The sequence below is a fragment of the Trichoderma asperellum genome, chromosome 1 (genome assembly GCF_020647865.1).
Source record: "Trichoderma asperellum chromosome 1, complete sequence".
Lineage (NCBI taxonomy): Eukaryota > Fungi > Ascomycota > Sordariomycetes > Hypocreales > Hypocreaceae > Trichoderma > Trichoderma asperellum.
In genome coordinates, this window is record NC_089415.1 from 893,581 (window position 1) to 917,205 (window position 23,625).

At 50.5% G+C, this 23,625-nt stretch overlaps 9 protein-coding genes across 10 annotated transcripts; 1 reads left to right on the forward strand and 8 right to left on the reverse strand.

Moving 5' to 3' along the window:
• Positions 1–504: 504 nt before the first annotated feature.
• Positions 505–867, reverse strand: TrAFT101_000249 (uncharacterized protein; the record flags this gene model as incomplete). The annotated part of the gene is made up of 1 exon (XM_024907081.1): positions 505–867. The coding sequence occupies one exon, from the start codon at positions 865–867 to the stop codon at positions 505–507; it is 363 nt and encodes a 120-aa protein (XP_024755958.1).
• A 2,354-nt stretch (positions 868–3,221) lies between these two features.
• Positions 3,222–3,695, reverse strand: TrAFT101_000250 (uncharacterized protein; the record flags this gene model as incomplete). The annotated part of the gene is made up of 2 exons (XM_024907082.1): positions 3,222–3,556; positions 3,632–3,695. 2 exons carry the CDS (start codon positions 3,693–3,695, stop codon positions 3,222–3,224), a joined length of 399 nt encoding a protein of 132 aa, XP_024755959.1.
• A 1,904-nt stretch (positions 3,696–5,599) lies between these two features.
• On the forward strand, positions 5,600–6,918 carry TrAFT101_000251 (uncharacterized protein). Its single transcript, XM_024908971.2, has 2 exons — positions 5,600–5,788; positions 5,866–6,918. The coding sequence occupies exons 1-2, from the start codon at positions 5,608–5,610 to the stop codon at positions 6,720–6,722; spliced, it is 1,038 nt and encodes a 345-aa protein (XP_024755960.2). The 5' UTR covers positions 5,600–5,607; the 3' UTR covers positions 6,723–6,918.
• Positions 5,753–9,463, reverse strand: TrAFT101_000252 (uncharacterized protein). The gene has a single exon (XM_066125958.1). It carries the CDS (start codon positions 9,247–9,249, stop codon positions 6,841–6,843), a length of 2,409 nt encoding a protein of 802 aa, XP_065982055.1. The 5' UTR covers positions 9,250–9,463; the 3' UTR covers positions 5,753–6,840.
• A 1,069-nt stretch (positions 9,464–10,532) lies between these two features.
• On the reverse strand, positions 10,533–13,033 carry TrAFT101_000253 (uncharacterized protein; the record flags this gene model as incomplete). The annotated part of the gene is made up of 2 exons (XM_024902139.2): positions 10,533–12,299; positions 12,367–13,033. The coding sequence occupies 2 exons, from the start codon at positions 13,031–13,033 to the stop codon at positions 10,702–10,704; spliced, it is 2,265 nt and encodes a 754-aa protein (XP_024755962.2). The 3' UTR covers positions 10,533–10,701.
• A 928-nt stretch (positions 13,034–13,961) lies between these two features.
• TrAFT101_000254 (uncharacterized protein) lies at positions 13,962–16,489 on the reverse strand. The gene has a single exon (XM_024905585.2). It carries the CDS (start codon positions 16,269–16,271, stop codon positions 14,589–14,591), a length of 1,683 nt encoding a protein of 560 aa, XP_024755963.2. The 5' UTR covers positions 16,272–16,489; the 3' UTR covers positions 13,962–14,588.
• A 539-nt stretch (positions 16,490–17,028) lies between these two features.
• TrAFT101_000255 (uncharacterized protein) lies at positions 17,029–17,665 on the reverse strand (the record flags this gene model as incomplete). Its single annotated transcript, XM_066125959.1, has 2 exons — positions 17,029–17,089; positions 17,403–17,665. 2 exons carry the CDS (start codon positions 17,663–17,665, stop codon positions 17,029–17,031), a joined length of 324 nt encoding a protein of 107 aa, XP_065982056.1.
• A 23-nt stretch (positions 17,666–17,688) lies between these two features.
• TrAFT101_000256 (uncharacterized protein) lies at positions 17,689–19,133 on the reverse strand (the record flags this gene model as incomplete). Its single annotated transcript, XM_066125960.1, has 4 exons — positions 17,689–18,313; positions 18,376–18,550; positions 18,678–18,725; positions 18,779–19,133. The coding sequence occupies 4 exons, from the start codon at positions 19,131–19,133 to the stop codon at positions 17,689–17,691; spliced, it is 1,203 nt and encodes a 400-aa protein (XP_065982057.1).
• Positions 19,134–20,353: 1,220 nt separating this feature from the next.
• Positions 20,354–23,275, reverse strand: TrAFT101_000257 (uncharacterized protein). Of its 2 annotated transcripts, XM_024911100.2 has the most exons (2): positions 20,734–23,275; positions 20,354–20,671 (listed from the first exon to the last, which is right to left on the reverse strand). In XM_024911100.2, the coding sequence occupies exons 1-2, from the start codon at positions 23,134–23,136 to the stop codon at positions 20,594–20,596; spliced, it is 2,481 nt and encodes an 826-aa protein (XP_024755965.2). In that variant the 5' UTR covers positions 23,137–23,275; the 3' UTR covers positions 20,354–20,593. The 2 variants fall into 2 exon arrangements, with proteins under 2 accessions (XP_024755965.2, XP_065982058.1); XM_066125961.1 differs by having other exon boundaries at positions 20,354–23,275.
• Between the last annotated feature and the right edge of the window lie 350 nt (positions 23,276–23,625).

Here is a 23,625-nt window from a genome sequence, read left to right on the forward strand (position 1 = left end):
TTTATTTACTTATTTTCGAACAAGTAATAGCAATCGGCGTCAATTTTGATAACCAATTCCCAACATTGTGTCTCTGTAAAAGCCATCACCAGAATCAAGTTTGACGCAACAGACGCAACTGCATTCATCGTCATGATATGGCATCTACGTAGCTTCAAATTAATCCACCGTGACACATTTCTGGGATAGCGATTGCACCTTTTTTCACGCCTACAAACTACAATGGACACGAGTATTCACGAACAAAAATCCATTTTCCCTTGTCTGATGCTATCCCGAACCTGGAAGAAAGCTTTCCTCCCCCAAATCATTTTGACGGCCTTGGGCCCAACGCAGAAAAGAACAAATCCTCCAAAAGAACAAAGAAGAGAAAAAGTGCGTCAGAGGCAGAAAAGAATGTGCCAAGATTTGCCCTGGTAATTGTCAGTAGTTGTCCCACGATACATACAAGAGCAAGCAGATTCGTCACATACCTTGACGGGCTGTCTGTCTTCAGCAGCACATCTAATGGCCTTTGGCATTCTGGTGACGGTCTCTGGCAGCCTCCGTCTGGTACATGAGATTGCAGGTGCGGCACTTGTGGATGGGGCCTTCGTGGCCCTTGGCCCTCATGTGGTCGACAAGGCCACGCTGCGTGGCAAACGCCTTCTGGCATTCCTTGCAGCGGAAGTAGTGCCATCTCTCCAAGTGCATCTCCAGCTGCGTCACCCGGCGGAAGCGGTCTCCGCAAATCTCACAGGTTGGCCAGTGGCCCTCGTTGGTCATGTGCAGGATCACCTCTTCGTGCAGGAGGAATTGGTCGCCGCAGGTGTAACATTCATGCAACGGGCCATGAATGACTCGCTGGTTGTTGTTGCCTGACGGCATGATGGTCGAGTGGTTGCTTGAGTGAAGATGAACTTGAAGGCTTGATACGAGAAAGGGGAAGAATAGGTTGTGGATGGGCAGAGTGCAGTGTGTGGTGTCTTCAGCTGCCCGTGAGTGATGATGTGAGAAGGAGAAGAAGGGAGAAGAAGTCGAGGGCAGGGGAAGAAGAGAAAGGTGGATATATAGGCAAACGAATTTTCGTTTACACTGCAGAAAAGAATCTAATCTGCACCATTAGGATAGAGCAAACGGATCTTTCAATTTTGACAGCTGGCGTGAATATCAACGTGGCAGCTGGATAGCCGTCACTTGTATATCAGATAATCAAGAGACGCAGCACATCCGTTATTATTCCCAAGATACCCGTTATGCCTGGGCTTCTATACCATTGATACGGTACAGATATGTCAATAAAGAGTCTACAAGCAAGTATTTCACAATAGACTCGCTCCCTATTCACAGTTTCATTCCCAGAGACGCTCCTCGTCTCACTTACACCCATTGTGTAGAAACTCCGCCTTTGCACAATGTATATCAAATGGAAGCTATTGATACGACGTTTAATCTGCCTCTCAATAAAGCCTAGCTGCGTCGCCGTCCTGGAGGATTTTATAATGGTCGACATAGCCGCCCTCTACGTATACGATATGATATGCACAATAGAAACCGGAAGATTAGAGCCAAGGCGTGCGGCCTGGCTAGAGAACCTTTGCCCTTGACCTCGGCTTGCCCTGTAGGTTCCGTATTCTTTATCCGCCGCTGCCGGAACAACCAAGCAATTGGAAGTGCAGTTACTTAGGGCTGATCAATATGTTGTTTGTGTCAGGTGCCCGTGAGTCGAAGCACATTCTTCGTTTTCTCACTGGTAAACTCGCCGCCTCCATTGGTATAGAAGAATTTAATGGTGACACACCGAAATGGGTCTGGATCATTCGAATGAAGTCGGCGATCTCCGACGGAACGTCAGTCTTCTTCTTGATGAATCGGATCCACACGTATCGTGTTTTCTCGTCGAGGAATGGTAGGAAGTATTGGGATTTTGCCAACGATGGGGTGCTAAATTTCCCAGAAAGGTCTGTGTTGACAACGTCGAAGGGGGCTTTCGCTCTTTCGTCAACGATCAAGACAGGTTGGCGATTTGGCGAGATACTGACTTCGTCATTTCACAATCACCGCCATACCACCATGAATCCAACGGACGAATCGAACGATACATGCGCACCGTTGTCACCGACGCTCGCACGTTAATTCCCGATGACAACTTGTTCCTATGGCCCGAGGCAATAGCTCAAATTACTTCGAAAAAAAAAAAAAACAATTCAACACTTCGTTCAATATTGTTCAACAGGTTATGAGCCCGACTCCACTGACTTACCGCCCTAAGTTTCTTGATCTCCTGTCAAAAATACAACAACAAACAACAACAAAGCAACCTGACGCATCGTCGACAACGACGTTCGTGGATACGCTACCTGAGATCTCTTGACCTGACGCCACTATGTCAAACAACAACACAATATACACCAAAGCCCCTCCTCAGGTCAACTGGCTGAAGTCTAACGGTCAGCCGGGCCCAATCAGCCGGCTTTATAATAAGATGCCTCTGCCTTAGAAGCCAGCCTTTGGGCTCCATTTTACCCCCCCAATCCTCAGGAATGTGAAGAATGGGACAGAGGTCAAGGACTTGTTCAGGAGCCATATCAGGGGCCCTAGCTTTAACGGCGCGAGGAGCAGTCTCAACAGGACCAGATACTTGGATGCCTTTTAATGCCATTACAGATTACAGATAGCATGCAACTTTAGAATCAAGAGCAAGAGGACGTTGGACGTTATACACAAAGCAGCTAAAAAAAATGAATAAAGATTACACGGAAACTCCTTCAACAAATTTCCATTTCAATTCTCAAGTGCAGCGTCGAAAAGAAAATAGACTTGGCATACATCCATCACGCATGCAACATCCCAAGCCATTTATTTCAACAGTCAACTTTGCATCAGCTGCTGTCTATTAATACCATGCATCTCATTGATCAAACACTTTTTTTTCATTTCATTAAAGCTGACAAGAGTAGCTAAGAGGATGCAGACGAAAGAAAAAAAAAGAGTCCATCAATTAGCCTTTTGTATGCCGCCAGAATTATATTTTCAAATTCTCATGAAGAAAAGGTCGGTGCCTCTAAACGATTAAAAAATAATAAAAATTAGTAGGCATCAGTGGAAACAATTGCTTGTCCGTATGTATCATCCTTTGCCCTTTCCCATATTGAATCGCCGATATTGCATTCCATTATGCCAGCCATTCAAGCCTCAATCTTGCATCAACATCATGGCATCCACACATCGAATCAAAGCATTTATAGCTCATCATCCTTGTCGCAGCTCTTTACTTCGTAGTCGACAGTCTTGTTTCCCTGCCCCATAATCTTGGGCTTAAAGTCGAGATACACCAGCTCGTTCTTCTTGGGCTTCCACTCGCCATTGGTGTCGCGGTAGTACACAATCTCGCCGCTGCCCACATCTCGAACCTCGACCGTGGTGTGCGACAGAGCGCCATCGGTCGACCACTCAAGCTTGTAGCAGCCATCGGCCTTTACGGGAAAGGGCTTGGAGCACCGGGCGTTTCCGTCTTTGTCGATGCATTTCTCCACGGCAAAGTCGAGCACGCTACCCTTGATGATGGTGTCACCGCCTAGACAAAAACAAAAGTTCAGTTGTTAGCAGTTGGTTTCGGTGAGACAAGTGCTGGAGGATGGAACTCTCATACTTAGTGTGGCGCTAGCAAGGGCCAGGCTTGCAGTAGCAAGCTTCTGAACGTCGGGAATATGCATGGTGGTGATGGCGAGTTGGTGGAAGGATTCTAGGTGACTTTTCACACTTCTTTAACAACAATCAGTAATAAGCAGCAACAGATGATGAGAGAGATTCAGTTCAGTATAGAAGAAAAGTGCCACAACAAAAAAGTAGAACTGCAGTCTATTTAATAGAAAAAGAAACTCCTTCATACCCACATCATCGATGACGTTTCCAAATGGAGCTTTTAGTCCGTTCCTGGTAGCACCTGTTTTGAGTAAAGTAAGACAGCGCAGCAAATGCCAATCGTTTTGACGTCAGAATGTCGCATCAAATGGTAACGCATACGCATGCGTCCGGAACTTTGTTTGCTGTTGTGCCTGTTCCAAACTGCAAGGAGCATCGGGCCTAGATCCGAAATGGAGGATGATCATCTCCGACACCCGACACCGAGGTGAAATGCAGCGCTTTCCTTGCGTACAGTGACATTGAGCCATCGTGATATGTCTTGGTGTTCTCGATCTCCGGCTTTGGCACGCGTTGTTCAAGATCCAAGACAACAAAGCACGATCTGTGTGGATCCAAGCGGTAATCTTGTAATCTTGGCTTCGTTCCCCAGAGTCTGATTTCGAGGGGTAATAGACTTTGTCCCCTGGCGGCGAAATACGAGCGGCGTCATAAAGCGCCCGTGTATTGAGCACAGCGACCTATAAGGGCTCGTAGATGCATAAAGTAACAATAAACAGTCGCTTTTTCAGCGCTCAACCTGGTCGATACCTTGGCGTCAGCATGTGCTGTTGCATGCTGCCCTGTAAGACGCGAATGGGGCCGGCAAACAGCTGGCAAATGCAGGATTCACCGCCGTCGAGCCTCAACCCTTCCATTAAACGTTAAAGCTTCTTTGAACCCTAGGCTCTAGTCTTGTCTTTCAAACACAATTATTGCAGCTCTTTATGCTCGCTTGGTGGAATGCAGCGCCGGTAGACTTGAACCCATTCCACGCATGCTGGAACGCTGAGGAACAAGGCGCCCTTCTCCACTCACAATAAAGAGTCTCAGGAGTAGAAATAGAAAATCAAGAAGCCCATTTCACGCGATGCAAATGTCTCAGACTCTGGGCCCAGATTATTAATGCCTTTTCTTTTTTTTTTTTTTTTTCTTTGAGGGCTCCAGACAGAGTCGAGAAGACTGTGGCTGGTAGCATTGGAGTGAGCTTTGGCAGAGCAATAGTTCATCTGAGGTTCAGCCTGCCTAGTCGTTGGTGCACCTCTCCCAGCTCTTTTTCTCTCATCTTGGACATTTCGACAAGTTGCGCATCTATCTGTAAAAATATCAGATTAGATGAGCCATCAGAGCAAATTTTTTTTTTCCAAAGACGAGCTTGAAAGCTGCCTTACCGTATAACCGGCATCCAAGACGCACAAGGCGCCTTCACCATAAACCACAAAGGCACCCATTGCTCAACGCACGATCAGAAACCAGAAATAGCACCAAACCCACTGTATAAAGCCCCAGGCTACGCCGTCGAATCCACATTTCCCTTCTCCGGTTACTCACAGCAGCAGCTCCCCCGCCGAGACCACAGCAAATCGGATCACCCACGGCTTTAGCGGCGCAACAACGCTCATTGGCTGCGTCGCCAGCATCTTCGGCGGAAGAACGCTCATTGGTCAGCTCACCTACGAGAGCTGATGTCCGGTCCAATCATCATGAGCACCGAGTTTCAAGTATTGAACAGCCCATCGCAGACATCATGGAGTTAGGCGCAAGAAATTCCCGAGATTCTTATAATGTTGTTTCGATTGTACGAGTCACTGGCTCATGGGAGCACCATTCGCATCTATAAAGGGCGGCATCCTATGCCTCTTTGATGCTCTAACCACCAGATCACACCCAGCACATTCTGCAAGACAATAGCAATACGACAAAAAATAACTGTTCAAACAAGCCATGTCTCAAACCGTTCCTAAGATTGTCACTCGCGCCTTGGGCAAAAATGGCCCTCAAGTCTCTCGTCTCGGCCTCGGCCTCATGGGCTTGAGTGGACACTATGGCCTGCCTGCACCAGATGAAGAGCGTTTTGCATTTCTCGACAAGGCGTACGATATGGGCGAGAGATTCTGGGACACTTGTAGGTTAAAACAAAATTTGGCACAATTCAATTTTCTCTTCGGGAAGACGACTACTAACTAAACCTTTCAACCATAGCCGACATGTACGGCGACTGCGAGGATCTCCTCGGCAAGTGGTTCGCCGCCAACCCAGGAAAACGCGACAACATCTTTCTCTCCACCAAGTTTGGCATAATTCCCCAAAAGGGCAGCATCAAGGTCGACTCGTCTCCAGAATACTGTCGACAGGCCATCGAAAAATCTCTCAAACGCCTCGGAGTACCTTTTGTCAACCTCTTTTACGTTCATCACCTAGACAAGGTCACTCCTATCGAAAAGACAGTCGAAGCCATGGTCGAGCTCAAAAACGCCGGCAAGATCCAGCACCTTGGCCTGAGCGAATGCAGCGCCGATACTCTTCGCCGCGCTTCCGCCATTCATCCCATTGCCTGCGTCCAAATGGAGTACAACCCGTTTACTTTGGAGATTGAAGAACCTCAGCGCCGTTTCCTCGAGACTTGTCGAGAGCTAGGCACGGCCGTCGTTGCGTACAGCCCTCTCGGCAGAGGTCTTCTCACAGGAACCATCAAGTCGAAGGAGGATATCGCTAAAGCAGGTGATATGCGAACAATGTTGCCTCGATTCAGCGGCGAAAGCCTTGACAAGAACCTTGCCACCGTCGCAAAGATTAACGAAATCGCCAATAGCAAGGGCGTCACTCCCGCGCAGCTGACACTGGCCTGGCTCCTTGCGCAGGGTGATGACATTTTTGGCATTCCTGGCACAACCACGGCCAGCAGACTCTCTGAGAATCTGGAGGCAATGAGCGTCAACTTGACGGCGGAGGAAGAGCGAGCTATTCGTGACGTGGCAAAGGATGTTACTGGTCCTCGAATTCCCGATAACTTTCCAGGTGTAAATCTTTTTGGCGACACGCCACCGCTCGAGGCTTAATCGCTCGATCCGCGGCCAGTGTTGGTGTAAAAATTATCAATGTATGAGAGATAGACTCGGTGCTCTTTGAGGTTGCTTCCTTCATATAGTAGCTAGCTATTCAGTCATTTTGCATAAATCAAGATCCAAACGTTGTGGCATTAAACGTCTCTTCCAGTAATAACGGGCGCTGATCATTCGAATTCCACCCTTGAACTTCATAGTTTTGTAAGTTTAGCTCCGTTGGCAGTGCCTCGATAGCCTCGACGTCGCTTTTATTCAAGGCCCACGCTTCCTGAATGCCATGGTAAATCAATTCTGTGCCAATGGGCAAATTTCCCACGTCGTCCATATTGGAATCTGCCAAAGTTTGCTCGGGCCATGAAGACAGCGGAGAATCGCTCCAGGCCCAAGACGGAGTCAAGAGGCCGCCATCCAGATTGTCTGTCTCCAGTAATGTGCGCAGTCCATTGCTCGTTGTTTGAATAGAGTCTTGGGGCTCTTGGCGCAATATGTTGATTATTCCCACATGAGGAAATGACATCTGGACGGCGTTTGCCTCTTCTTGCACAATACACTCCGTACACACCATATCGCTGGGTTCGCTCCATGTTCTATAACTGACGCCACCTGCTGCAGTTGCTTCAATGGCACTCATTCTCCTTAGCGCTCGTGCTGCGGAACTACACAACTTGTCGTCGTATTTTTGGCCCATAGTTTCCAGGCTCTGAATGGCACGCTCAGCCGTTATTAAATCCCCTGGACGCTGATGGCCAAGAGCGTTTTCACGGCCCAACCGATGGCTATCCAGGTGTACCGCGAGCAGCGTCAAAGCAGAAAGGAGAACTTTAAGTACGATTCCCCTGGTCGAAAAGGACACCCGATTAGATCCGATCGGAACAATGGATCTGGAGAGTAATTCTCGGGCGGCAGTCATGGCTGCAATCTTGGAATTGGAGTAGTCGTGCGCGGCATCATTGGAACGGCGACCATCAGCTCCAGGTAAGATGTAAGGTATATGGAGCAATAAGACAAAATTATAGTGATGTAATTGATGCACAATCTTTGCAACCATATCTCTCAGCTCGTCGGCCGATCGAGCATCTTGCGGTCGTGGGAAAACCCACCACTGAGCAGGCAGAGACCGCGTGGCTTGTGATAGCAAATAGTCAATGTCTTTTGTCTCTTTGTAATGGTCATAGACGGGGTCCCCTCCTCTTTGCCCAAGTCGCAACTGTTCATTTCTGAAAATAATACGGCTCGTCAACTTTGCTTGAGCTCTCTCAAGCTTCTCAAGCGGCGCCAGATCTACCAAATCGTCCATGAAGCTGTCATCTTGGACAGACATGGGAAGGTCAAGCACCAGAGACAAGTAACGATCCATGAAAACGAGGCGGAACCATAACGTCGCCGGACACATTGGTGACGAACCACTGGTGGATCCTTGCTGCTTGCCCTGCCGCCGCCGTTGCGGTATGTGTAAGCCCACAAGATGAGCAATTCCAAGCGCTCGGCGAAATACAAGCCACGCAAGCTGCAGCCTGCCGCAGGAAACGTGATAGAGACCCTCGAGCATCAACGTCTCTATTCCCTCGTACGAGACGACAAGAGAGTCTTGAGAGGTGACATAGCGAGAGGCGGCTTCGAAATATTGGTCTGCTGCATCGCAATTCGAATGATCAAGCCACAGTTTGGAAATTTCGGGGAAGCGATCAGACTGCTGGAGGCAGATGGCCAGTTGGAAAAGACTTCGAGCCAGGTCTATCGGCTTTGCGTTTGATAGTGTTAGAGATGAAAAGTATGCAATTTGGCGGTGGTAAGAAAGTCGGAGAAGATCGGTGGACAGGCCTCGAAATACGTGCATGGACATCATTAGAAGCTTGTTCTGCTGCATAATGCGAGTGGTGACACTGGCTGCCGGGAGGATAGACTGTAGCAACAGAGTCAATGAGTTGTGTCGCGGCGAGCCGCTGGTGGGAGATGGAGTCAGAAGTGAAGGAAGGCTTTGTCTCGTGGTAGAATATTGATGCGATGATAACGGCTGAAGAGACTGGTTCATTGTATTGAGGCTGTCGTTGGCTGGAGCATGAGAGTCTTTTGCGGATGCTTTGTCCAGCTTGGGGAGGAGTCTGCGCCTAGAAGTGGACGGTGGAAGTTGTCGACCAGTCTGCTGCCTTGACACTTTTCTCAAAGTATTATCGTTTCCTTTCTCGAGAGCAGCGGTTGTTTCTTCCACCCTTGCCTCGGAATTTCCGCCTTGAGCGCTGGGCCTGGCTGGCAAATGGACAAGTTGATCAACCACAGTTTCCAGATGGTCCATCTGCGCTCTGAGATTCCGATTTCGAGCTGTCTGGTCTACCAAGTCCTTCTGCTCAACATCCTGCAGAACACATTTGCATCCTCGACGCTGACAGGACTCGCAGGCGGTCGATTTGCCCTGCTCGAAATGGCATTTTGTCTTCCTGCGCTTGCATTCCCAGCAGCTCGTGGTGCCTCTCCGGAGCTTCCGCCGCTCAAGTCTAGACGGGTTGGGCATGCTTGCTTCCATAACTCTTGGAATTTGCGAAAGAAAAATGGCGATAGGGATCCAGCTCTATCCGGACTTTAGACTCGACTCAGCCGGGCTCTCGCATCGTAGTTTCAGCCGAGCATGTGATGCTCACTTTTGAGAGGTGAGAGGAGAAACGGGCTTTGAGGAGACGATTCTAAGGTGGAATGGGGTCAAATAATTTAGTGATACTCATAAAATTTCCATGTAATCGTTCTTTGGACGATGAACAAACGTCGAATATGAAAAGATTCAAGATAAAGGGTCCAATCGCAGCTGCCTGCATGTACGTAAGGCCAAGATTGGATTACATAATCAGTGTTATGGCCAATGAGCGAGCGCAATGAATCGCGATGCTTCTGGTACGTACCAGCCTACCCTTGATCAGAGAATAGAATCTGAAATAACTCATAATAAGCCGGTTTCTGGAAAGCTATTTGCCTAAAGAAGGCGTATAATGATAGTTTTTCTAATCTAGATTATGATACTCTCATACCATGATAAGGATATGAATACTGGGGTATAACGAAGGCAAACACTTCCATAAAGCGATGTTAATTGTCAAAAAATGAAGAGCGTGAAGCATCACAATCAAGCAAAAGGAACACTATTTCATCGGCAACACGGCCTGATATACAGAAAAGATATTGATGACAGAGCCTACTTGTGTGTTCCGCAAAACTGCCTTGAAGATGTCTTTGAAATGGCGCACGACGCACAATTTCAACGCGGGACAAAAAAAAAAAAAAATGACCGCAGCCCTTGACGGATTGAGTCGGTGTGATGGGCATTCTTGGACGGTTAAAGGATCCATGACAAATAAATTTTGGAATATTTTTTCACTCCCCATGTTTCAGAGCTGTAAAAAGGGTTGCATGTTCAAGAAGAACATTCTACTCCCAAAGCGATTGCAAACCTTTCATGTCTAGCATCTCAGTTATTGACCTCGACGCCGCCGAAATGATGTAAACGCCCCAAAACAAGCTAGCAATCAGCTCGAAATGCACCGTTAAAATGGCCTTGGAGATTCATAAAAGGGAAGCCATACTACAATTTGAAAATACGGTACTAGATGTTTTGATATTTATTCTTGCTATCTAGGAGCGGTATAAAGTGAATAATTTCTTGCAACATGCCATGAATTCACCATCTTCATCCTGGAACTACATACATGTTAACGTTCCAGTTCGCCAGCGAATCGTTTTTCACGGTCAAACCCTGTTGGACGAAATAGGACATTAATGCAACGATTTATTCACCATTCTAGAAGAAAGATCTGGTAATGATATCATGAATAACAATTAATCTTTCAAAGTATTCCTGTACATGAACCTGTATATCTATAAGGGCATCAGAGCAAACAAGTGGGTATCTCAAACAAATGGGTATCCAAAACAAATGGGTATCAAAACAAATGGGTATCACAACAAAAACCATCCCATCCCAAACAAACTAATAATCAGACTCGCAAAACTTGGCAACCCTCTCCCTCACATACCCCCTCTCCCGCTCAAACCACCCATCCATCACATTCGTCCGCACCGCATACCTCGTCGCCGCACCCGCCCTCCTCACGCTCATATCCAGCACCTGCTGCCCCACCAACGTATTCCACACGGCCCTCTCGAAATCCGCAATCACGGCCCTCTTCCCGTCCGCATCGTACAGCATATTCCGCGGCTCCGGATCATACTGCAAGACGCGCTGCCCGTGGATCGCCTCAAACGCAGCGTCAACGGCATCGACAATCTCACCCTTGTCAACGCCCGCCGTGACGCATTGGCGCAGAGGCATCAGCCCGCCGGGAAACCCACCGAGAAGCATGAAGCTGACATATTTACCATGCAGCCTGGTGATCGGATCCCGGGTCTGAATCATGCCGAGGCAAACGGGGACATACCTGCCCTGAATCTCCTTCAGGCTGTCGTAAATGCCACATTCGTGACGCAGGTATCTGACCTTGGGTTGGACGACGCCCTTCATCAGCAGCGTGTAGCCATGCGACGCGAGCCGTACCTTGAACAGCGCCGTGTAGAAGCCGCTGCGACAGATGGGCTGGCAGTTGGTGTCGTCCCTGCCTGCCACCTCCCTGTCGAGCTGCGTCTGCAGGCGTCTGAGAAACTGGGCTCGCGACATGTGCTTGTCGCCGTGATGCCGAAAGTTAGGACACTCCTTGTCCAGAGCGTCGCCGCGCGCAAGGCCCAAGAGGCAGCGCGGGGTGCAAAAGGGCCGTTGGTCTATCCGCTCTCCCTGCGGGTCGATGCGATGGATGGAGAGGAACTTGAAGACGCCGTAGTCGTTGAAATCGGCCTCGTTGGTGCGGCCTCTCGACCCGGGCCAGACCAAGGAACGCGCGCGCTGCTCGAGGGGCGACGCTTCCAAGAGGGGCCTCCAGTCATGCGGAACATACTGGATATTGCGCTCCATCTTGCGCAGCATCGGAGGGATCCGGTTGAAGACGTTGTCGGGGTTCACCCTCCACTGCCTCTGCTCTGCCGACAGGTCCCACGCTTCGTCGTCCACTGGCTGCTCGGCTTCTAGAAGAGCTCGCCGCAGGGTAACGGCTCGAAGAGCTCTCAGGGTAAAGGCCAGCACCTGCGCAGCCGCCGTGCGGTGGAGGCCCGTCTCAGCGTCCGCTTCGACATCGCGGCGAGGCACACAGACGGAGTACTGCACAAAGCGTGCATCGCGCATGATTTTGAGGAAGACGAGGGCCTCGCCGGTGCTGATGTAGCCGAAGCGCGTGCCCACGGCGCGCATGCGGTCGTAGAGCTGGGTGACGACGGCGGCCACAAGACACCTGGACGTGAAGGCAAAGTCGTTGCCTATCCTGCCAATGACGTCTCGCTCCACGTCAATGTCTCGTTGGAGCCCCTTGAGGATCTCGTTGAGGCGCAGCCGGTGTGGCGGCCGGTAGCAGGCCACGAGCAGCGGCACCTCCTGGGAATCGGCGTGTCGGAACGCAACCATGACCCTCATCCCGTCGCGCATGAGGAGGGAGCGGGCCGTGGCGATGCGCGGCTCAGACCCGGGCTGGGTCAGGACAAAATCTGTCGTGCGGGCAGTTAGCAATGGCAAAGCCAGATGGACAGACAGGCAGTCTCATGTGATGCTCACCTCCAATCTCGAGTCCGTTGACAAGACTCTCGCTCTGGACGACGTGGTCGAGGATTGCATCGACCGCTTCGTCTACCGTCCGGTGCATAAACCCCGCCAGGGACGACACACAACCAACGTGGACGCCGTCCACCGTGCCGCGCACCCATTCGAGGTCGGTAATGCTGGGATAGCAGGTGTCGGTGCGCAGCTCGGCGCTGTCGGCCATCCTGCTCCAGATGCGCAGCTGCTTCGCCGCAAAATCCGGCGCCGGCATGATGGACCGGGGCCACCTCTTCGGCAGGATCCGGTCGTGGGTCTTGACCTCCGGCGCCGGCACCAGCAGGTCGCGCGCGGGCATCGCGAGGTCGATGGAGTGGCAGGCCTCGAGATAGCCCTGCAGCCTCAGCAGAGCCCGCGGCCGCTGGTGCAGCGCTGCGATCTGCTGGTCGGCCGCTGCCAGCTGACGGTACAGCATGGCCCTCTGCACGTGCAGCTGGAAGATCGCGTTGCCGTCCAATGGCGCGGCATCCGGCGCTCTGCCGTGCGCATCGCAGATTCTCTCGCCCAGGTTGCGGATCTCAAGCCTCGTTCTGGCGAGGGCCGCGAGATTGTGTTGGATTTGGCGCTCGTCGCCCTCGATATCCCGATAGACTCGGATCAACGCACCACCTTCCGTGGCAGACATTGCTGAAAAGAGAGAGAAAAGAAAAAGAAGATTATTTCCTTTCTTTTCTTTTATTCTTATTATTTAATTTTTCAAAAGGAAAAAAAAAGAAGATTTCCTTTTTCTTTCTTTATTGTTTTATTCTTCAAACTATCTATCTAGTTGAACGAGTTGAACAACACTTCAACTCGCTATCGTCAACTACAGCAACTGTCAATACTTTGGCTGTACCTCTGCTCAGAGTGGGGGTTTCACCTGTCAAGATAGAGCTCGGGTGGCTTCACGCTTGCCGTTAGCGGTGCGGTTAGGCGGCTGAGCCCCTGAAAACGCGGGATCTAGGCTCTCTAGCGGCGGGAGTGTCTTGCAAGGCTCGCTGCAACGTGGCCTGGCACCTGCTGTATAAAGTTAAAGGTATTAAGGTATAAAGTAATTAGGTATCTTGTAGACAGATGGAGGCGCAAGTGTCAATGACTTGTAAGTGTCAATGACTTGTAAGTGAAGGCGGCGTGTACTGTGACGATACAAGATGGCAAGACTGTTAGGACTGATGTACAAGGAAAGAAAATCGAGTCTGGACAAGGGAATTTCGCCCTCCTTTTATATCCGCAATTGACGCTATTTTCATTCCCAGTGATTGCCATCTTTCAGCCCCTACCCAACATTTTCCTTTTTTTTTTTGCTCTATTAAATTCAAATTCCCAGATGGCGAACCCACATAGAATCTGTCCGGAACTCTATGAGGTCAAATTAGATTTCTTTGGCAGCCTCATACCTCCACCTCCAGCTTCAAGACCCAGCGTGTTGGTACGACCAAGGACAGCCTCAAAGTCAAAGATGACTCTGCACCACTCCACCACTGCAATCACGGCTTGGGAGACCTTGGATAAGGCAACCGAGACGAGAAAAAAAAAAAAGCTTAAAGCTAAAGCTACTTAGAATTATGTGAAAAGCGTAGATAAATTAAAAAACCCCGATCATTCCGGAACTAGAGTAACAAGAAGAAAGGCTCGGCAAATTAGAAAAAATATCACCGACTACATGTATACAGCCGATAATTACGCACACAAAGCTTTGCTGAGCAAGCCAACTCTTCTCAAGTTGAAAAAGACCCTGAATCGTAGTCACAAAAGCTTGATTCTCCTGGTGCGATACACTGCTAAAGAAACTCCCCAAAATGTGGCGGAACCATCCAGCACAACATGTCTGGAAACCGAATCTACCTCTGGGCACACCGACATGCAGAAAGTATAGCACACTAAACTGGGCTATCAAGAGAGCCTAACAGTCTTTACTCTTTTACCAGACAGGAGGCGAAAGCACGCTGCGTTGTGCAAAAAGATGTGTTCGCAATCATCATAGCCAGCTACCTACAAAAAGCCTACAAACAGGGTATAGCAACTTTTCGTCCTTGACAAAAAGAAGAAGCTTCAAGCTCTTCAAGAATAAAATAGAAAACTGAGTATCAACTCTTTTTTCCACCCCCTCTCCCTCTCCTTCCGTTGCATCCCCCTCTTTCTCGAACCGAGCGTTTTCAACTCAACATGTGTATAGCCTCGCGAGCTCATCCAACCTCGCCTCAGTGCCCCATTCCGTCGCGAATCTCCAAAAAGTTTAGATATCTCTGCTTCGTCCAGCGGCGTGCGCGCTTGCCCCATATAATCATGGGCACAGAAAGCATCAAGATGACAAAGCCCACGACGCCAAGCTCGATAAAAGTATCCTGCACGCCCGTGTCAAGCCAATAGCTGGCCACAAAAGTAAAAATCATGGCTAGCGTGTTGTTGATGACGGCAACCCCCACCATGCCTTCGAGGACCATATCCGGGTAGCAGTCGGCAAGATAGGTGAGACTCAAATCGCCGGCACAGCCGTAGCCAAATCCAATAAAGCCGAGCCCAACATACGGCACGGGCCAGTCCCAACCCTTGGCCGATCCAATGCCAAAGAGCCACATGCCCGTGGGGAAGATGACGACGCAGAGAAACATGAGATACAGCCGGAACTCGGCCTCCTGGATACCCCGATTGCGTCGGCTTGCCCAAAGGACAAACAGGTCACTGAGGTAGCCACCGTAGAAACAGCCAATGATACTACCAATGAGACAGGGAATGTTCATGTTGCTGACGGCGACATCACTATAGTCCCACGGATCGTCAGTCCAGTAGTCCTCCTCAAGTGTGAGGTAGAAAGACAAGGCAATATTTTGCATGCCCCACTGTAGGCCGGCGAACCAGACAGCTGGGAAGGTGAAGATGCGCAGCGTGTGCCACAGACGGCCGATGTACTGCTTTGCGCCAATGCCACGCAGGTTGGGGGCAGGCGTGATGAGGGCAATGCGCTGCCAGTAGGACTTTGGTCGCGTAAAGTTGATGGAGAACTGGTCTGCATCAGGGGCCCGGGCGGCAGCCTCTTCGTCCGAGACGCCCGTACTGACATCGGCTACATTGGCCGTCTTCTCGTCACCCATTGGCGTAGGGGCTGTCGTGGCGCGGTTATCTCGCTGGTAGCGCTCTCGTGGGAACGCAGTTTCTTCTAGACCAAAGTAGAAGAGAACAAAGTTAAAGGCAGACATGATGGCGCCCAGATAGCCAATCCAGCGCCATCCAAGGTTGCTGTCGGCAATGTAGCCGCCAACTAGCGGACCCAGGTAGGTTCCCACCGAGGTGGCCAACGTATACAAGCCCATCGAGGTTCCATTCTGGTGCTCAAACCAAATGTCCAGCAGAGAAAGCTGCACCACCGCCTCGGCTACAGACTCGGAAGCCCCAACAAAGAGCTGCGTCCAGATGGCGTCGGCCGAGGTGGTGAGTCTCCCAAACCATATATTGCCAATCAGGCCCCAAGTAGCGCCGACGAGATACAGAATTCGGCGGCCGTAAAGATGGACGGCCGGAGAGCTAAGCAAGGTCCAGTAGCCAATGGCAAGAAACAGCACACCGGCTCCGGTGTTGAACACGTCGTAGCTGATGCCGTATTCCTCGTTGACGCCCGTGCTCGCAGAACCAGCCACGTTGGACGTCGCAGCGGTCAGAGCAACGGCAAAACAGACGAGGGCCGTGTGCCACGCCTTGCGCCACAGACTCCAGTTCAAGGGATCATTTGGCGACGCGGTGGGCTGCGGCACCAGCACGATGCCGTCGTGTTTCTGCAGCAGTCCATTTGCCGAGTTGCTACTGGCAGACTCATCGATGAAGACGCATCGCGTGCCCGGAAGCACCTCGTCGATATCGATGACAGCAGGAGGAGACTGAACGGCCATCCGCAACGACAAACGAAGCCTCGCCGGGGGCCACGGTTTGCTGGAGATGGTTTGGTTGGGACGATGGGGGCTGGATCGATTCGCGCGGGGGGTGGCGAGAGGAGGATCGAACTGGCTCACGGGAGCCTCATGCGGTTGCGCCGAAAATGTTGGGATGGGGAGGAGAAGAGGACGAAGGAGAAGGAGAGACGACGAAAAAAAAGAGGTGGTGGTGGTGATACAGAGCTTGGTACCGGGGTAGGTAGACAGCTTGCCCCAAGACCAGCAAAAAGGTACCTGGCCTCTACTTTTGCGTTTTTGTGCGTGCGTCCGCTAATCGGGCTTATCGCAGCACCCAATGGGGCGCTAAATTTTTTCGTCGCTTGGCCGTGTTAGGCAGTTGAAGCGGGTACCTGCTGAGCGCTTGCAGGTACCGCGTACTTGGCTGCGGCCGCCAAGATTGCTGCGTGCGCCAAGTCGCGCGGTACTTGTCCCCCGGCCCTGCCTGACGCCATATCGCAGCAAGCGGCGGATAAATTCTGGGGCGCTCGGAGGGACTTGGCCCGAAGCAGGCAACGGCTTGCAGCAATTGGCCAATCGGGGAGGGGCCTTTGCGGCTTGTGCATTCCTGGAGTCGAGACGAGCGAGGCGAGATTTCGGGCGTGTTGAGAATGGAGATGGCGAGGATGACGCAGGATCGCGCCAATCAGATTGTGGGATTTCTCTCTCTCTTTTATTCCTTGATAAGGGGAATAGTAATCATGTAAACGCGAATCAACTACAGATAAAAGAGAGAGACGGTGAATCTAGGTGTTGTAATATCGAGATGCAAGCTCGATCTGATATCGATATGAGCTGCAGACGACGCTGGTGACATTCCCAGCGCTGTAGGTACCTAGTCTTGGCAAGGCTAAAAGAGCTCCGACTCCAAGAATTCAATCTCATATATATATATATATATATATATATATAAATAAATGAATAAAATAAATTAAAATATTTTTTATAAAAAAAAAAGAAGAAAATAAAGAATAAAAAAGTAAAATAAATAAAGTCAATAAATTTCTTATCAATATGGATAATCATCATCTAGTCATCAGTCAGACAGCAATCTCCCTCATTTGGCCCTCACCAGCACAACGTCACTCTCACATCCCACAACCTCCAAACGCCCCGACGACAGCCTTCCCGCTGAAGCTCCCGTTAATGTAAACCCCATAGCGCCCTGCCCGCAGCTGCTTAAACACCGGCCTGATGCTCACCGTCCGCCCATGCCAGGTCCGAAACGACGCAAACATGGCGTCCTTCTCCTCGTCCCAGCGGCCAGCCAAGGTATCAACTCCGCCATCGAGTCCGACGCCGTCGATCCACGGCACGCTCCTCACCTGCTCCTTGGTCCACGGCTTGTCCCACATCGTCGCCTGTCCGCGCTTGACCGTCAGCCTGGCATAAGCGATGCCCGCGTTGCCGGTGAACGGCTCGACATAGACGTGGTTGCCGTTTGCATCGTACTGGGTTCGTTGCGTGGATAGAAAAGGCCGCCGTCTTTCCACTGGGGGCCCAGGAACTCATCCACGTGCTTCAGCAGGCCGTGGAGGTCCTCGGCCGGGCCAACTTCCGCTGCCCACTCAACGACCCAGCCATAGACCGGGTGCATAAACGCAGAATATCGAGGCGCATATTGCGCAGTCAGATCGCGTGCCTTGGCGTGGATCTCGTCGGCGTCCATGCTGGGATTCTCAGACGTCAATTTGCGAATGGCCCTCGCCACTGGGTCCGGGTTGATGTTGACTCGGTCTCCAATATTGGTCAAGTATCCATGCGCCATCTTTGGGTACAGATCCTCCATCTGCTCAACGTTCCAGGCCATGTGAGCCGCGGCCCACGCCGGGAAGCCAATGTCAAAGGCATCGACGGGGGAGTCCTGCTTGATGCGATAAGCATCCCTCAGCAAGCCGTCTTTTCCCATCTTGCCCTTTTTCTGCCAGGCAGCCTTGTATTTGGCCAGCACATCATCTGCAACATGTGTGCCGTTTCGGACGTCGTTGATTCGCATGGCGGTGCTGTATCCACTGATTAGCCTAGAATCTTGTCGCTATCCACCAGGTTGATGAGCAGCACTCACAGAGGGAACTGGTTGCAGGCAATAAAGACCATGTTTGGTTCGCAGCAGACTCCAATCCAACCGTTGGCTTCCATCTCCTTGAGGATTGCTTCCTGGAGAGTCGCGCGATTGTAGCTGAAGCGCTCGGCACCGAATCCCCAGTACACCGGGTTCAGTTGAAGACGAGGCTGTCGTCCTGCTCATACCGTTCGTCGTCGTACAGCATGGCATACAGCGCCGTCATGAGAAGCAAGTGCCCCGAGTACTAAACAACAATTAGCCTTACACACACGAATATACACACGTGCAACATTGCTACTTACCATGATGTTTTCTTTGCAGATGGGGTCTGCCCACGGCTTTCGCAGCTCCTTTAGATCGGGGTCAACAAAACTTCCACTGTGCGATGTCAAAAACCACTAACCCCACACTTCTCTCCTCAGCATCTTGTGGATAATCCTCTCCATGAGAGGCTTGAAGACAGATCTGGCAGCCGGCATGCGATGGTATTGCGCCGCTGCAACGGCATACGCCATGGTGGCGAGCTGGTATCTGTAGGCATCCAACCACTCCTGGCCCGGCTCTTGCGTGCCCATGAATCTCCATTCTCCGTCTACTTGAGAAACAACATTGTGGATGTGGCGGATGTGTCCAGCCTGTTCGCGCGTCAACTTTGGCGGGTCAGCATATCCGGAGGGGAGTCGTGGTGGGAAAGCCGTGAATTTCGCCTGATTGAGTATGGGAGCTTCAGACGCTGATTGAGTTTGTGTTTGAGACATTGTACCGTTGGTCGAATAATTTGCTGCAAACGTCGTTTGTTGATGTGGTTGTATAATGAAGAGGTGTTGAGATGCTGATTGTATGGAACTTGTGTGTTGAGGTGCTTGTTTTATCAAGTTTATTGATACATAATGGACTATCAACAACTCACTAGGTTACAGATATATATATATCTGTCTTTGACAGTGACGTCTTGTCGTCGTCGTCGTTGCTGGCTATCAAACTCTATACAACTGGGGCCACCACTCTGTACGGAACCAACGGACAGCATTCCGCACATCAAACCAAACACCACGCCATTTTACGTCAGGCTCTGAACAGCGGGATGTTCCTGATTCTTCATACAATGACCCAAAACAGCAAGCGTAGCGCATCTACAATTCACAAACCCTCTGTGTGCTTTGCCCAGGCAATGAGCCTTGGTCGTGCGTGTGTTGACAGGTCAGTTCAAACATGTCGATTGGTTGCTCGTATTGATCTGACTTCTGGTGAAATAACTGATTCAAGAAGCTGATTGATACGGTTTACAAAAAGCTAAGAGTTCTTTATCTCCTGAGGTATATCCATTCTACTACCGGCTACCTTGGAGATACAATGTGTTGCATACTACAAGATTTGTCAGCTCTTTGCCATAAATATCATCGTTTTGAAGGATCGGATCAGCTGTCTTTAACTGTAACAACAAGAAAAGCCAGTTGCATTAGTTAACTCTTGGCGCTACTCATGAAAAATCCGTTTTTGTAAGTCTGCAGTATGTCGGCACTTGCCGGCAGCGAGCCGCTAAACGTTTCATTGCATCGCCAAGTAGCATCACTAACAGTAGTTGATTTCCGAGTGGGGCGCCGTTATATAATTCAGCAGCTAAGAAAAAAAGGGTGTGAATGGAAGAGGCAATTCGTTTCCTAATCTGCATATACAATGGCTATGACGAGACAGAACCTCTTGAGCTGGCTTCCCATGTTAAGTTCCAATCCGACGTCTTTCTTTCTCTTTCGGAAGATGCCGTTGAACTATAGAGACTACCGTTCTTGGGTAGGAAGATTATACGATATTCCTCACTAACAAAAGCTTTATATTAGACAACCATTTGAGAAAGGCAACATACCTCGTTCAACAGGTACCCTGTAATTCACAGAAAAGACAGCCGAAAAAAAAAAGAAAACACTTCAAAAGAGTCTCAAAATTTACAATAATAAATCCTTTTCTATAACCTTTTGTCTTTAATTCTTTATAATATATTGCTGCTTTAAATCAGTCTGGCACTCATTTTGGCCACCATGCAATTCCCGTATACTCCCATCTCCAGATCCTGGATTGCTCCCCCATACCAACGCCCTCTACCAATTTAGCCCAACCATCTCAACACCCGATAATTTTCTATATACAGTACCTATTTCAAAAATGCACATGAAATTCCAAATATTCTAATATTACAAATTGCGCCCACCACCCGTCTTGCTTAGGAGTACATGCCTCGAGATATCCCATCGCTCAGGCAGTACGATGTGTCGCTCTCCTCTTCTCGTCCAGCCAGACTCTACACCGACCATCAATCAATCTCGTCTCATGCAAAATAAAAGAGTATCAACAATTGCTCACCGAGTCATCTCCAACCTCCGACTCTGATTCAGAAAATCGACGTTCATGACTCGGCGCCGCCGAACGCAAAATGGTATGAACAGCATCGACCTTGTCCTTCTCAAAGATCAGCATCGCAGAGTCTGGCCGCCCCCGCTTCCTCTTCTTAGGCATGGAATAGCTTCTGCCCGTGCCGGGAAGATCAGTGAACCTCGTAGAAGACTCTCCAAAGTTCACAATCATCATCTCGCCACGCGACGCGTCGTACAGAAAGTTACTCGGCTCCAGACACCCGTTGTAGAGGATTCCTTGGTCGTGCAGTGCCCGCAAGATGCCCTCTACCTTGCTCGCAACTTGATCCCTGCTGATTTGCCGCAGGCAGTTTTGAAACGGCCGCCCGGCCCAGCTCAGAAGCAGCAGCTCATTGAACTGCCGCCTGTATCCCAACCGCGGCTTGTCCAGTTCCAACAGTCCAAGACATATCGGCACATGACGGCCTTGATATTTTTCCATCTCGTCATATACAAGCTTCTCGCTCCACAGATGAGCAAGCCCTTTCCCGGCCTTGGCGACAAAAGTGTAGCCCCAAGATGCCTGCCGCACCTTGAAGAGGGACTTGTGGGGGCTTGAGGTCCCTAGCGGTATGAAGTTGACATCGCTATTTTCTTCCTTGGCAAGCTGCGTACTGAGAGTGGCCAAAAAGTCGTCAAAACCAGGATGTCCAAAGCCATGATGCTCGTAATTGGGACAGTTTTCGTCCATATTCGCCCTATGCACCAAGCCATACAGGCATTTCTGAGAACAAAACGGCTGATCTTGTATAGTGGGCTTCTTAGTAGCGCTCTCGTTGAAATCTCCGTCGGCTACGTCCTGACCAGATACGTTGTCAAGCCAGTGCCGTATCTCCTCGCCTCTCTTACGGTCACTGCGTCCACGCATATGCTCTGCCAGTAATGGGGACCGGTCAAACCCCCGCCAGCGGTGGTCTTGGACAGAAGATACTTGAGGCTTTGGGGCATTCATCTTGCGTACTTTGTCCAAAATATCGTCGTATCCCATGGTCCAGGCATCCAAATTCTTGACCGAGTCGTACCACGATCCGGGAAGTGGCTTCTCGCGAAGGGCGTGGACCACGAGGGCAAAGACGGACGCTGCAGCCGTTCGATGGAGCCGTAGAGGATCATCCCGTTGCACATCGCGCCCTGGCACACATGCTGTGCAGTATATATTCGAAGGATCGTTCCTTGAGATGCAGCAAAAGATGAAGGCTTCTCCTGTGGAAACGCATCCATACCGAATATCCTTGCTGACCATGTAAGAATACAACTGAGTGATGGTGGCGGCCACGAGAGTTTTTGAGGCAAACTTAAAGTCTCTACCCTCTTTATCAATCACGTCCTGTACCTCAATCTCGGATGCTAAACCGCAGTCGATTTCCTCCAGCTGAAGCCTATGCGGCAACTGATGCATGATGGCAAAGACTGGAGTGCTTTCGCCATCGAGCTGTCGGTATATGCACGACCGATTGGCCCAGATGCCTTGTCTCTTGGCCCTGCGATGTGAATTACGCATGGATAGCTTGAGCTCGCCCGCGTCCTTGTGCCATGAAGATTGGAGCATGGGCTCATACACCTGGCCAAGGTCTTTATCAGCGTCCATGGTCACCCGCACGTCGTCGCTAAGCCCAAGGCCGTTCCAAAGCACGTCGTCTTCCATCAGTCTATCCAACATCTCCATAATCGTGCTTTCAATGGTGTATCGCCCAAAGTGCTGGAGCGAGGCCTCGCTGTTTACGGGAGACAAGGTACGTCTTACGTTCTCCAGCCGCTGGGGAGATGAAAACATGCGCTGTTTGGTAAAGTAGCAATCTGGCAAGAGACGATGCCACACGCTTTGCTGTAGCGACTGGAAGCTGAGATCCCATGGAATGATTCGCCGAGGAAAAGTCCAGCTGAGGGCTTCTTTCTGCGTGATCAGGGACCGACAGGCGCCCTTTTTAAACTGAAGATGCAGCCCATGGCATGCGGTGAGATAACTGGTTAGATTCAGCGGGAGCTCGTCTACGGAAAATGACTCTTGCTGCTTCCGTTGCTCGATCTGGCGCTGGATTTTCTGGTACTCGCTGTCAAACAGCTCTTCATATTCGGCATCCAACTTTTGGCATTGGCGCTCGAATAGCCCGTCGCGCTCGCGCTTCAGCTTCTGAAACAGGCGCTCGTACAGCTCATCGCATTTGCGCCCTATTTCCTTTCGCTCCTCGCTCCTCCTGTCGCACTCGCTGCGCACAAAGTCCTGGAATCGGCGCTCGTCGTCTTCGCGGTCGAATCTCCTGCGTTGGCGTGGAAAGCCCTCGCGATGGTGGCGGATTCCCTGCAGCAGATCCAGATCCTCCACTTCTATCTTGACTTCCACGAATGGATCCATCAGCTCTGTAGGGGTGTTGGCATTGTTAGGGGAGGAAACGAAGAATGGCTGAGAAGAAGAGAAGTTGGAGAGGAAGCATCACGGAGCAGGGGAAGCCTCCCCATATCTCGTATTATACCATCTGGCAATCATACTTTGATATTACTGCAGGCCTCGAATTGGTGTGGGGCCTGAACGGTGGCGGTGACGGTGACAGCTTCTGCCCAAATTACACTAGGCGACAAGTGGGCAGCTTGGGGGCGGGATAATTTGACAGCCGCCGCGATCCCTGCTCGTGTTGGTGGTGTTCATTGGTGTGTTGGCATGCGGTTGGTGGTGGTTTTATTGGTGGCTTGCCTTGGCTGCTTAAATTATGAGCTGTCGTCTGCCACACCCATCCGGTGCCGTTGTCACAGCTAGATGGCTGTGAGTGGGCTGAGACAGACAATTGGGCCTGTTCAAAAAGGAGGAAATTGATGGCGACGGCTCATACGGCAAAGTTTAGAGTGT

Bases quoted from the DNA above. Each gene is read 5' to 3' on its own strand.
- TrAFT101_000251 (XM_024908971.2), top strand. From the start codon at position 5,608: ATGTCTCAAACCGTTCCTAAGATTGTCACTCGCGCCTTGGGCAAAAAT. The intron at 5,789-5,865 runs GTAGGTTAAAAC...TTTCAACCATAG, and splicing joins CGAGAGATTCTGGGACACTT to CCGACATGTACGGCGACTGC.
- TrAFT101_000252 (XM_066125958.1), bottom strand. From the start codon at position 9,249: ATGGAAGCAAGCATGCCCAACCCGTCTAGACTTGAGCGGCGGAAGCTC.
- TrAFT101_000254 (XM_024905585.2), bottom strand. From the start codon at position 16,271: ATGGCCGTTCAGTCTCCTCCTGCTGTCATCGATATCGACGAGGTGCTT.
- TrAFT101_000257 (XM_024911100.2), bottom strand. From the start codon at position 23,136: ATGGATCCATTCGTGGAAGTCAAGATAGAAGTGGAGGATCTGGATCTG. The intron at 20,672-20,733 runs GTGAGCAATTGT...TGGTCGGTGTAG, and splicing joins CGGAGGTTGGAGATGACTCG to AGTCTGGCTGGACGAGAAGA.